The sequence below is a fragment of the Symphalangus syndactylus genome, chromosome 21, assembly GCF_028878055.3.
Source record: "Symphalangus syndactylus isolate Jambi chromosome 21, NHGRI_mSymSyn1-v2.1_pri, whole genome shotgun sequence".
Taxonomy (NCBI): domain Eukaryota; kingdom Metazoa; phylum Chordata; class Mammalia; order Primates; family Hylobatidae; genus Symphalangus; species Symphalangus syndactylus.
The window spans coordinates 58,420,189-58,433,514 of NC_072443.2; the positions used below are offsets into that span (position 1 = coordinate 58,420,189).

Here is a 13,326-nt window from a genome sequence, read left to right on the forward strand (position 1 = left end):
TATGGACAGGCATGAGCCACCACACCTGGCTATTTCATGTTCATACTTCCCAATGGATGAAAAAAAAATTTTTTTTTTTTTTTGAGACAGAGTCTTGTTCCGTCACCCAGGCTGGAGGGCAGTGGCACGATCTTGGCTCACTACAACCTCTGCGTCCCCGGTTCAAGCAATTCTCCTGCCTCAGCCTCCCGAGTAGCTGGGATTACAGGTGCCCACCACCATGCCTGACTAATTTTTGTATTTTTAGTGGAGATGGGTTTCATCACGTTGGCCAGGCTAGTCTCAAACTCCTGACCTCAGGTGATACGCCTGTCTCGGCCTCCCAAAGTGCTGTGATTAGAGGCGTGAGCCACCACGCCCGGCTGGGTAAATAATTTGACTTTTATTTATTTATTTACTTATTTTTGAGACAGGGTCTCGCTCTGTTGCTCAGGCTGGAGTGCAATATTGTGTTCACAGCTCACTGCAGCCTCAACCTCCTGGACTCAAGTGATGGTCCCACCTTAGCCACCCAGGTAGCTGGGATCACAGGTGTGCGTCACCATGCCTGGCTACTTTTTTTTTTTTTAATTTTTTGTAGAGATAGGTCTCACTGTGTTACCTAGGCTGGTCTCAAACTCCCAGTACTTTGGGAGGTCAAGGCAGGCAGATCATTTGAGGTCAGGAGTCTGAGACCAGCCTGGCCAATATGGTGAAATCCCATCTCTACTAAAAATACAAAAATTAGCTGATGTGGTTGTGGGCACCTGTAATCCCAGCTGCTTGGGAGGCTGAGGCAGGAGAATCGCTTGAGCTCAGGAGGCAGAGGCTGCAGTGAGCCAAGATCGCGCCACTGTACTCCAGACTGACAGACAGAGGAAGACTCCGTCTCCAACAAACAAACAAAAAAACTAGCCGGGTGTAGTGGGGCATGCCAGTGGCCCTAGATACTTGGAAGGCTGAGTTGGGAGGATCACTTGATCCTTGAACCCAGGAGTTCAAGGCTGCAGTGAGCTATGATCTTGCCACTGCACTTCAGCCTGGGTGACAGAGCAAGACTCTGTCTCCAAAAAGAAAAAAGAGGCAAGGGAGGAAATTGCACCCATCTCATATAAAAGATAGCTATTATGCTCTGTCATATAATAAAGTCAAGCATGTCCAAAATAAATATTCGGAATAGTAAAATAATAATTCAAGACAGGATAGTTTAGAAGACATACTTTTTCTCTATAAACTCCTCTGTATACCTTTCCAGTTGCGGATCCAAGATGCATTTCCTAAATATCCTGTGATTTAAAAAATGACCTTGAATGCCACAAGCAGGGTTTCGAAAAAAAAAAAAAAAAGACTAATTCAAGGGAATTTCACTTGTCTGTTCATTAAATAATCCTTTCATACTTCTTTTCGTCTAATGTTTTGCTACTATTAACTCTGGGCGGGATCCCAGAGTGATCCCAGTGGAATAACTATATTACACTGCCAGAAGCAGAATGGGTGAAATACAGTCTCACTGCAAACTGCTCACTCAATACACATTTATGTGGACTCTCCTAAGGGCAAGATGATGTAGAAAGATTAAAAAAAAAAAAAAAGATATGGCTGGGCACGGTGGCTCACACCTGTAATCCCAACACTTTGGGAGGCCAAGGCAGGCGGATCACGAGGTCAGGAGATCAAGACCATCCTGGTTAACAACGGTGAAACCCTGTCTCTACTAAAAATATAAAAAATTAGCCAGGCATGGTGGCAGGCACCTGTAGTCCCAGCTACTCGGGAGGCTGAGGCAGGAGAATGGTGTGAACCCGAGAGGTGGAGCTTGCAGTGAGCCAAGATCCCGCCACTGCACTCCAGCCTGTGCGACAGAGCGAGACTCCATCTCAAAAAAAAAAAAAAAAAAGATACTATTTCTGTTCTGAAGGTACCCACATTCGTGTAAATTTCACGTGAAAATTAATGCTATTTCAATTTCTCTTAACCTGGAGAAATTCTACTCTCTGTCTCTGACGAAATCCCATCTCAAAAGTTACTTTATCTGTGAAAATGTTCTCTACTCCCAACTTCAATATAAACATCATTCTCTCACTAGAGTTTCACTAGTCCTTGGTTCGGACCATTAATACCGTATTTGGCATCAATAAAGCTATGGGGCCAGGCACGGGGGCTTGCGCCTGTAATCCCAGCACTTTGGGAGGCCAAGGCGGGTGATCACGAGGTCAGGAGATCAAGACCATCCTGGCTAACACGGTGAAACCCTGTCTCTATAAAAAATGTACAAAAAATTAGCCGGGCGTGATGGCGGGCGCCTGTAGCCCCAGCTACTCAGGAGGCTGAGGCAGCAGAATGGCGTGAACCCGGGAGGCAGAGCTTGCAGTGAGCAGAGATTGCGCCACTGCACTCCAGCCTGGGCGACAGAGTGAGACTCTGTCTCAAAAAAAAAAAAAAAAAATTAATAATAATAATAAAGCTATGGTACTGCTAGCTATTTCCACTTCTTTGATTAGATTAGAAGCTATTCGAAGGCAAGCATGATACTCTATGTACTACTGAAATACAAGTGCCTTGATTAGTGGCAAACACAAAATAGGACTCAGTAAGCAACTGTCGGATGCTGAACAAATGTTGTGAAAAAGTGAAAAGGGCAATGACTTCTAAGAACCAGAAGAGTGCTCCTCTACAAAAATAATCTAGGTAGCTTATTATTATTAGTAGTAGTAGTAGTAGTAACCTAAATGTAAGGATTACATCATTGGCACGATATTTTATAATGTCTGACACATTATTAAAAACCTTATGACTTACAAACACCAGTATGAGGATGATTATTCGTCATTACTTTCACATATAAAGGCTTTTAAAGTCAGTCTAACTTCTCTCCTCAGTGTCACAGTGTTCTTTGTGAAATAAGAATAGACCTGAGGAACTTTCTGAAAGAAGATTAAATTCTGAGATCCTAGCCTGTCACTTACTTCAGTGTGCATTTCAGTATCTAAGATGAACTTCGTCACAAGTCCACAATGTAGAATAGAGAAGACCTCAATGTCCAGCTCTCGGAAAAAAGCATGGGAATTATGTAGTAACAATGATGTCTTTTCTTCCTTCCCTGTGAACTCCTATGGGGAAGTCACAGCAACAAAGAGAATAAATAAATCTTCTATATTAATCAAATTTTAATAAAAACTTCAAAGTGCAAATATGCATTTATTTAATGCAAAAAATTACATTTTCATTATAATAACAACTTCCTCTACCCAAAGTCCCTAAATATTCCCAAGACAGAGCACCTAATTTAAGATGGGGATACAAGTCACACATCAAGACCCTTAGCTGGTTTCTATTTAGGGATGATCTATTAGGCAAATCAAGGCATTTAGGTCTAGTACAGAAAACTGTGAGCTGGCCGGGCGTGGTGGTTCACGCCTGTAATCCCAGCACTTTGGGAGGCTGACGTGGGTGGATCACGAGGTCAGGAGTTTGAGACCTGCCTAGCCAAGATGGTGAAACCCCGTCTCTACTAAAAATACAAAAACTAGTTGGGTATGGTGGTGCATGCCTATAATCCCAGCTACTTGGGAGGCTGAGGCAGGAGAATCGCTTGAACTCGGGAGGTGGAGGTTGCAGTGAGCCAAGATCGCACCACTGCACTCCAGCCTGGGTGACAGAGCGAGACTCCATCTCAAAAAAAAAACACAACAAAACAAAACAAAAAAAAACAAAACAAAAAACTGTGAGCTTAGGGGCCAGAATGATCTGGCTTCAAACGCTAGCTCCAGCATTTATTAACTGTGTGACTTTGCGCAAGTCACTTGCCCTCCCTGGGTCTTAGTTTCCTCCTTTATTAAATGTGGTATTAATATAAAACTTGGGCTCTTACAGAAACTATACCTAATAAATATACAATAAATGGTGGCTGATCAACAGAAATAATTGGGATCCATGTGGTCCAGGCAATTTCAAACACATGAAACTCATTCTGCAAACAGTACAAATGTAAAGTAAAAGGGAACTACTGATAATCAAGTACCTCAAGAGAAAATTCAATATACTGCTGGGGTACAAAAAAGGGAGTAAAACAGTCAAGAAAATAATTAGAAAAAAACAGTCAACAATGTGTGGCAGGAATAAGGACCTAAAGTCTAATCTGAACTTTGCTACTAAGGAGATTACTCCAAGGCCTAAGAGAGTTTTGGCTCGCTGTTTCCTAATTTTTTTTTCTTTGTAGAATGCAGAGAATAAAGCTTGGTTTCTGTTAATCTCACTGGGATGTCACAAACCTTCACGGATACCCATCATTCCAATACCTTGTTCAGCGGGCCTTTATGAGATGGAGTAGGGTCACATTCTGAATTTTTCTCTTCTGAAAGTGTGTCAGAGGAGGATGTCTTGCTGCCATCTGTTTCTTGTTTCCTTTCTTTTATATTAAAAAGGAAAAATGACTCAAGTAATTAATAATCATGTTTGCCAAATACCATTGCCCTCAGAAAACAACCTGTTGGAAACTGCCTAGAGGTAGAAGAGGTAATTTTATAACCCTAAATTACAGTGTATTTATAAATCTAATAAAGAAAGAGTTCAGTTTTACAATTGTTCCAATTACTGATGCCATGATACACATAACTTTTAGGTTAATTCAATGAAGCTTATTTGGAGACACAAGACAAGAGGAAAAGAACATACTTACCTATTTTTCCTTTCTTTCTGATTTTTGCTGAAATAGCAGTAACAGTATGAGGTGTTATATCTAAAGTTTCCACGTCAAAGTTTCCAAGAGGAGGGACATAGTCTGGGGTGACTGAAACAAACAGCAGGCTGAAGCTCAATGTGTACCAATTACACACCACCATTAGACTTGAAATTCAGTCACTCCATTGGCTAAAAACTAGTTTCCAAAATTACCAAGCATGGCTGAATGCTTATAAGACATATTCAAGTCATCTGACATTGTTTTGGCATAGCAAAATGGCCAGAGATAACACAGAAATGTCATATTAAGTATGATCAATTATCATAAAACCACTTTAAATAATGATATAACAAACAGAAAAAAACTAAAACAAACATTTAAAATCTAAATGGTGGCCAGGCAGGGTGGCTTGTGCCTGTAACACCAAGCACTTTGGGAGGTCAAGGTGCGTGGATCACCTGAGGTCAGGAGTTCGAGACCAGCCTGGCCAACATGGTGAAACCCTGTCTCTACCAAAAATACAAAAATGAGCCAGGTGTGCTGGCAGACGCGTGTAATCCCAGCTACTTGGGAGGCTGCGGCAGGAGAATTACTTGAACCCAGGAGGCAGAGGTTGTAGCAAGCAGAGATCGCACCACCACACTCCAGCCTGGGCAACAAAGCAAGCCTGTCTCAAAAAAAAAACAAAAAACAAAACAAAAAAAAAACAAAAAAAACCCACAAAAAACGGGGAAGGTATATGTATTTATGGCATACATGAGATATTTTGATACAGGTACACAATGTATAATAATCACATCAGGGTAAATGGGGTATCCATCATCTCAAGCATTTATCATTTCTTTGTGTTACAAACAATCCAATTATACTATTTTAGTTATTTTTAAATGTACAGTACGTTATTGTTGACTGTAGTCACCCTGTTGTGCTATCAAAAACTAGATCTTGGCTGGGCTCTCTGGCTCATATCTGTAATCCCAGCACTTTGGGAGGCCGAGGCAGGTGGATCACTTGAGGTCAGGAGTTCGAGACCAGCCTGGCCAACATGGTGAAACCCCATCTCTACTAAAAGTACAAAAATTAGCTGGGTGTGGTGGTGCACACTTCTAGTCCCAGCTACTCAGGAGGCTGAGGCAGGAGAATTGCTTGAACCCAGGAGGCAGAGGTCGCAGTAAGCCAAGACCGTGCCACTGCACTACAGCCTGGGTGACAGAGCGAGACTCCATCTCAAAAACAGAAAAACAACTAGATCTTATTCATTCTATCTAATTATATTTTTGAACCTATTAACCACCCTCATTTTTCCCAGTCCCCCAACCACAATTACCCTCCCCAGCCTCTGGTAACCATACTTCTACTCTATCTCCATGAGTTAAATTATTTTAATTTTCAGCTCCCACAAATATGTGAAAATATGTTGTGCCTGGCCTATTTCACTTAACATAATGTCCTCCAGTTCCATCTGTATTGTTGCAAACAACAGGATCTCATTGTTTTTTATGGCTGAATAGTACTCCATTGTGTATATGTACATTTTATCCATTCACCCACTGATGGACACTTAGGTTGCTTCCAAATCTTGACTATTGTGAATAGTGCTGCAATAAACATGGGAGTGCAGATATCTCCGTGGTATACAGATTTCCTTTCTTTTGGGTATATACCTACCAGTGGCATTCCTGGATCATATATGGTGATTCTATTTTTAGTTTTTTGAGGAAACTCCAAACTGTTCTCCATAGTGCTTGTACTAATTTACATTTCCACCATGTACAAAGGTTCTCTTTTCTCCATATTCTCACCAGCATCTGTTACTGCCTGTCTTTTGCATAAAAGCCATCTTAACTAGGGTGAGATGATATCTCATGGCAGTTTTGATTTGCATTTCTCTGATGCTCAGTGATGTTGAGCACCTTTTCACATATCCACCATTTGTATGTCTTCTTTTGAGAAATGTCTATTCAGACCTTTTACCCATTTTTCAGTCCGAATAAATTTTTTTTCCTATCTTTATATATTCCAGTTATCAGTCCCTTGTCAGATACATAGTTTGCAAATATTTTCTCCCATTCTGTGGGTTGTCTCTTCACTTTGGTGTTTCCTTTGCTATGCAGAGGAAAGGAACTTAACTTTTTAACTTAATGTGATCCCATTTGTCCATTTTTGCTTTGGTTGCCTGTGCTTGTAGGGTATTCCTCAAGAAATCTTTGCCCACTCTAATGTCCTGAAGAGTTTTCTGAATGTTTTTTGTTATTGTTGTTGTTAATAGTTTCATAATTCGAAGTCTTAGATTTAAGTCTATAATCCATTTTGATTTTTGTATATGGCAAGAGATAGGGGTCTAGTTTCATTCTCCTGCATATGGATATCCAGTTTTCCCAACACCATTTATTGAAGAGAGTGTCTTTCCCCAATGTATATTCTTGGCACATTTGCTGAGAATGAGTTCATTGTAGGTATATGGATTTATTTCTGGGCTCTCTTCTGTTCCATTGGTCTATGCATCTGTTTTTATGCCAGCACCATGCTGTTTTGGTTACTATAGCTCTGTAGTATAATTTGAAGTCAAGTAATGCAATTCCTCCAGTTTCATTCATTTTACTCAGGACAGCTTTGGCTATTCTGGGTCTTCGGTGGTTCCATATAAATTTTAGGCTTTTTTTTCTATTTCTGTGAAGAATGTCATTGGTATTTTGATGGGGATTGCCTTGAATCTGTAGATTGTGTTGGATAGCATGGAAATTTTAACAATATTAATTCTTCCAATCCATGAACATGAAGTATCTTTCCTTTTTTTATTTGCTCTTCAATTTCTTGTATCAATGTTTCATAGTTCTCATTATAGTGCTCTTTCACTTCTTTGGTTAAGCTTACTCCTATTTTATCTGTAACTTTTGTTTATTTGTAACTATTGTAAATGGATTACTTTCTTGATTTTTTTCAGATTCTTAGTTGTTGGCATACAGAAATGCTACTCATTTTTATATGATGATTTTGTATCTTGCAACTTTACTGAATTTATCTAATAGTTTTTTGGTAGAGTCTTTAGGCTTTTCCAAATATAAGATCATATCATCTGCAAACAAGGATAATTTAACATCTTCCTCTCCAATTTGGATGCCCTTTCTTTCTTTCTCTTGTCTAATTGTTCCAGCTAGGACTTCCAATACTGTATTGTATAACAGTGGTATTATATAAGTGGGTATCCTTGTCTTGTTCCAGATCTTAGAGGAAAGGCTTTCAGTTTTTCCCTGTTCAGTTTAATAGTAGCTATGGGTCTATACCCAGTTTTCTGAGGGTTTTTTATGATGAAAGGATGAATTTTATAAAATTTTTTTAAGCATCAATTTAAATATCATGTGGTTTTTGTCCTTCATTCTGTTGACAGGATGTATCACATTGATTTACATATGTTGAACAATCCTTGCATCCCTGGGATAAATAATCCCATTTGGCCATGATGAATGATCTTTTTTTGTTTGTTTTTGAGATGGGAGTCTCGCTCTGTCACTCAGGTTGGAGTGCAGTGGCACGATCTTGGCTTACTGCAACCTCTGCCTCCCAGGTTCGAGCGATTCTCCTGTCTCAGCCTCCAAAGTAGCTGGGATTACAGGTACCCACAACCACGCCTGACTAATTTTTGTATGTTTAGTACAGACACGGTTTCACCATGTTGGCCAGGCTGGTCTCGAATTCCTGACCTCAAGTGATCCACCCGCCTTGGCCTCCCAAAGTGCTGGGATTACAGGCGTGAGCCACCTCGCGCCCGGCCGATATTTTTAATGTGTTGCTGAATTAGGTTTGCTAGTATTTTGTTAGGATTTTTGTATCAACGTTCATCAGGGATATTGGCCTGAGGTTTCTTTTTTTGATGTGTCTTTGTCTGGTTTTGGTATCAGGGAAAGCTAAGTGCTTTATTGCCTCACTACTGGCCTAGTAGTACTACCAGTATAGGACACTTCCCTTACCTGCCAAGTACTTTTCCAGGATTATTTGCAATTCTACAATGTGCTTTAACCGGGTGAGCACCTTCCCCTTCATCTCAGGTGATGTTTCCCGGCAGAAGGCATTCACAATCTGCAAAGTACAAATTACATTCTCATACTTCCAAATGTTCAGATTTTAATCTTGTTTGTATTATTTATCCAGAGCTGAGAGATGTCTATGAAAAGCAGGATCTTTGAGTTTAGTCTGTAATAGAACTGTCCTCAGCAACGTGGTATAGAGAAAAAAAATCTCTGGGCCAAAATATAGGAGATTCAGCCAGGCGTGGTGGCTCATGTCTGTAATCCCAGCACTTTGGGAGGCCGAGGCAGGAGGATCACTTGAGGCCAGGAGTTCGAGACCAGTCTGGCCAACATAGTGAAAGCCCATGTCTACCAAAAATACAAAAATTAGCTGGGCATGGTGGCACACATCTGTAATCCCAGCTACTAGGGAGGCTGAAGCAGGAGAATTGCCTGAACCTGGGAGGCGGAGGTTGCCATGAGCCGAGATTGAGCCACCACACTCCAGCCTTGGTGACAGAGCAAGACTCCGTCTCAAAAAAACAAAAAAGGAAGGAGATTAGGCTTGTGACCCTAGTTTTACTTATTACTAGTTATGTTACAAGGTAGAATAGCCAGAGAGCACACAATTTGGTGAAACAAGTTCTATACTGCTACTTACTAACTGTGTGACCTTGGCTGAGTCTTTAATCTTTCTAAGTATTTCCTCATAAAGAAATGAGTCCAGCACTTGGTACAGTGTAAGTACTTAAAAATTTTTAATGACTTTGAACTCCCTATACTTGAAATTTGTATGTGTAAAATGAGGACAATAGCTATCCTGCCCATATCATAATAGAGATGTGGTAATCAAATAAGCTCATTCAAGTGCACAAAAATTCCTGAAATAATATGTGAGAGGAAGACAGTGAGGTAGAGATATAAGATGTTGCCATCGTTGTCACTAAACACAAATATGTTCTAATGGGAGGGAAACTACCACCACTCACTGAATCAAAACAGTAGGCATATGCCTGTGCTAGGACCAACAGTAGTTCCACAGTGAAGAAGGTGAGAAGGTCATTCTAGGCAGAAGGCAGCTTGGAGAAAATAAAGCACGGGCAATGTGAAGTGAATTCTAAGTATTCTCATTTGGCTACATAAGGAGGTTCATATAATTGGGGAGTGGTGGGACATAACAGCTAGAGAAGCACACGGGGGTTAGTGCTTGGTGAGGACTTCTAGGGAGTCTTCTGGGAACTAAGAAAATAGTTTTGAGAAAAACTATGCACAATAAGTGAAACATCCTATTAACTCTGCTCACCTCTCGGAACCAGTTGAGAGTAAGAAATATGAGAGAGCACATGAATGAACACTCTTTAGCAGACATGGACTCCAACCTCTCTCCAGGCTCCAGGTCAGTTAGGAATACAGGACAATCTGAGAGAGAACAAACATTTCCAACTACCTTTAGTGCAAGCCAATAAAACATGGAGGTTGCCTCTGCAGCTAGCTCTCCTTGCTATTTACTTTCCCCTTTAACTCATATTTGAAGGCCAAGATCTGATTAAAATATTTGTATATCATATAGCAATCAACAAATATAATTAGAAAGTTTTTGCAGCAATTGATTTGTTAACATAATGGGATTCTGTATGTACTATTTTGTCTTTGGAATTCCAATGCTAAACTATTCTGTTGAAGTTAGAAAATTCCTCCCCACATATACCATGTACTGATCTGCCCTTTCCCTAAGTTTACCAAAGAAAGAGTATAAAGAAGAAAGGATCTGATGACTTCATCCCATACCTAGTAGACCATCAATCTCCTCCAAGTTTCCGTTATGCTGTCTCTCCACACAAAGTCTCAGTAACCGGAAATACGGAGCCAGGCACAGTGGAGACACCAATCTGAGAAGGAAAAATAAATTTCTAGACCACACTTCATAGGTGTATTACTCCACGTACATAGGGAGCACAACTTCTTTTTTTGAGACAGAGTCTTGCTCTGTCACCCAGGCTGGAGTGCAGTGGCATGATCTCAGCTCACTGCAACCTCTGCCTCCCAGGTTCAAGCAATTCTCCTGCCTCGGCCTCCTGAGTAGCTGGGATTATAGGCGCATGCCACACTGCCCAGCTAATTTTTGTATTTTTAGTAGAGACGGTGTTTCACCACGTTGGCCAGAAAGTAATCTCGGAATATCTGTTGGCTCACACAAGGCAATATAAATCTCAAGCCAAGGATCCAAGAAAAAACAAGGAATCTGCCCCATTCTCCCTAAGTTCTCCAAATACTATTGTCTCGAGAGAAACTTTTTTGACTCAACTTCCCCACCAAGAACTGTGGAATTCCCCGTGAACATTCAAAACACTAACAGGTTTAGAAAAGAAAAACTATACTGACTTTTGGCCTGATTCCTGTGAAGTCACCGGACCCCCATCTTTTGCAAAGTCCTGAGAAAACAGCAGTGGCAGGAGGTTTATGGCGATCCCATCCTGAGTGTTGTATTCTTCCAGTCCATACAGCGCTTTCACAGGAAATGGAAAGTCACTGCAGAGAAAAACCAGAATCTGATGCTGCAGCTCAGGAATACGCAAGGCTACAGGGAAAACCACTAGAGCAAACCAATTTCAAATACAACATCATGGGGGGAAATTAGACACAGAAGAACAAACAGTGAACCTTTTAGGAATTTTGGAGCTAAGGGTGCAGAGGTGCTGGGGTTGGGAGGAAAGAAGCTGTGGGACTGGGCAGCTGTGGCTGAGGTCAAGGGTATTCTGAAGTTTGTATCAGCTACTGACAGAATTGATGTAACTTCACCAGTACAACCAAGCCAGCAGGTAAACAATACCTACCCTTCGGGAACAACACAGGAGTCCACTACGAAGGCATCCTGGAAATCATTACAGATGGTATGCCCAACCCATTCCTTCAGGAAGCAAACAAACAAAAAGGGCAGTGCAGGGTGTACTTGCTGTAGAGCCCTAGATAAATTACTCTTAACCTTTCTAAGTCTCAGTTCCCTCATTTCTAAAAAGAAACAATAAATATTTCATTATTGTGAAGTAGAGAAGAGAGAGTGCATAAAAAGCACTTAGCACAAGGCCTAGCATAGAATAGGGCTCTCAGACAGATAGTAGCCATCATCATTAACAAAGTCAATCTCTTCTTTACTATTGTGATTGTTATTAAGTGAAGGAGGCCTCAGAGAAGAGCCGTGAGGCAGGGTAGGGCAGAAAAGCCTTTCCCAGTTAGAATTTAGGAGAGGTCACAGGATGATCTATTTTCACACTGCAACAGAAAGACTTGAATGGTAAAGCAGCTCTCATGCTTTACTGCTTTAAGAAAAGACAATTGGCTTTACCAGGGCTTTTGGATCCAGCTTTTCATGTTGGATCAGGTTGGCAAATTCATCATAGTAAAGTGCAGAGGCCTGAGGAGACTGCTCACTGCAGGAATGAACCAACTGCAACAAGGAGGTCACCTGGAGCAAAGAGGAAGAATGGTTTAAACCTTGGGCTGCCAATCCTTCCCAAACTCCACTCGCCCCATTCAAGATGGTTTTTTCACTTTCTGATTTTACTGGCAAAGCTCTACGCCTCACTTGAAGTTTTCCTGAATGTTCTGACTTGTCTGTCTCTTTCTGATATCATCCCTTTTCCAATCTGCCAGACACTGCAGCCAGATTAATTTTTCTAAAGTAAAGCTTTGATTTGCCATCTCCATGCTAAGAAACCCTTAAGGAATACCTCTGCCTAAAGAATGAAATAAAAATGTATTACTTTACATGCAAGGCTCTCTGTTTTCTCTCTCAATTAGCTTTTTCTTTTTTTCTTTTGAGACGGAGTCTTGCTCTGTCGTCCAGGCTGGAGTATAGTAGTGTGATCTCGGCTCACTGCAACCTCCACTTCCCATATTCAAGCAATTCTCTTGCCTCAGCCTCCTGAGTAGCTGGGACTACAGGCGCCTGCCACCGTGTCCCGCTAAATTTTTTGTACTTTTATTAGAGATGGGATTTCACCCTGTTGGCCAGGCTGGTCTCAAACTCCTGACCTCAAGTGATCCTCCTGCCTTGGCCTCCCAAAGTGCTGGGATTACAGTCGCAAGCCACCGTGCCCTGCCTGAACTAGCTTTATGTCCCACTTTCCAATTATATACTTATTTGTCCCCATGCTTCAACCAAAGTGTTATTCCATAAAAATGGCATATCTTTCTTGCTAAGACTTTATAATTTAATTAGAGAGATTAAATGGAAATAGAAATAAATGCAACTGGCCCAGGGGTGGTGGCTCACATCTGTAATCCCAGTGCTTTGGGAGGCTGATGGGGGCAGAGTTTGAGACCAGCCTGGTCAACGTAGCAAAACCGTGACATGGTGAAACCCCATCTCTACTAAAAATATAAATTTAGCTGGGCATGGTGGTGCATGCCTGTGATCCCAGCTACTTGGGAGGCTGAGGCAGGAGAATCGCTTGAACTTCGGAGGCACCACTGCACTCCAGCCTTGGCGACAGAGTTGAGACTCCATCTAAACATAAATAAAAAAACATAAAAATAAATGCAACCCAAGCCAGTAGTTTCCAACTGTCAGAAAACCACAGAAGTAGGAGTTCAGGAAAACTTCTTTTCCAAAAGAAGCACTTTCTGGTGAACTGACAGTGACTAGAAGCAATTCCTCAG

At 41.2% G+C, this 13,326-nt stretch overlaps 1 protein-coding gene across 16 annotated transcripts in view; it reads right to left on the minus strand.

Annotated features, from left to right (window-relative positions):
• The window catches only part of FANCD2 (FA complementation group D2), a 73,641-nt gene that overhangs the window by 21,573 nt on the left and 38,742 nt on the right, over positions 1-13,326 (minus strand). For all 16 annotated transcript variants that reach the window (XM_055260483.2, XM_063630362.1, XM_063630360.1 and 13 more), the window contains 9 exons: positions 12,011-12,130; positions 11,502-11,575; positions 11,050-11,196; positions 10,456-10,556; positions 9,971-10,086; positions 8,629-8,737; positions 4,658-4,768; positions 4,278-4,387; positions 2,946-3,089 (listed from right to left, as the gene is read on the minus strand). In XM_055260483.2, the coding sequence (XP_055116458.2) occupies positions 2,946-3,089; positions 4,278-4,387; positions 4,658-4,768; positions 8,629-8,737; positions 9,971-10,086; positions 10,456-10,556; positions 11,050-11,196; positions 11,502-11,575; positions 12,011-12,130 (1,032 nt within the window). The remainder of the gene's footprint in view (positions 1-2,945; positions 3,090-4,277; positions 4,388-4,657; positions 4,769-8,628; positions 8,738-9,970; positions 10,087-10,455; positions 10,557-11,049; positions 11,197-11,501; positions 11,576-12,010; positions 12,131-13,326) is intronic.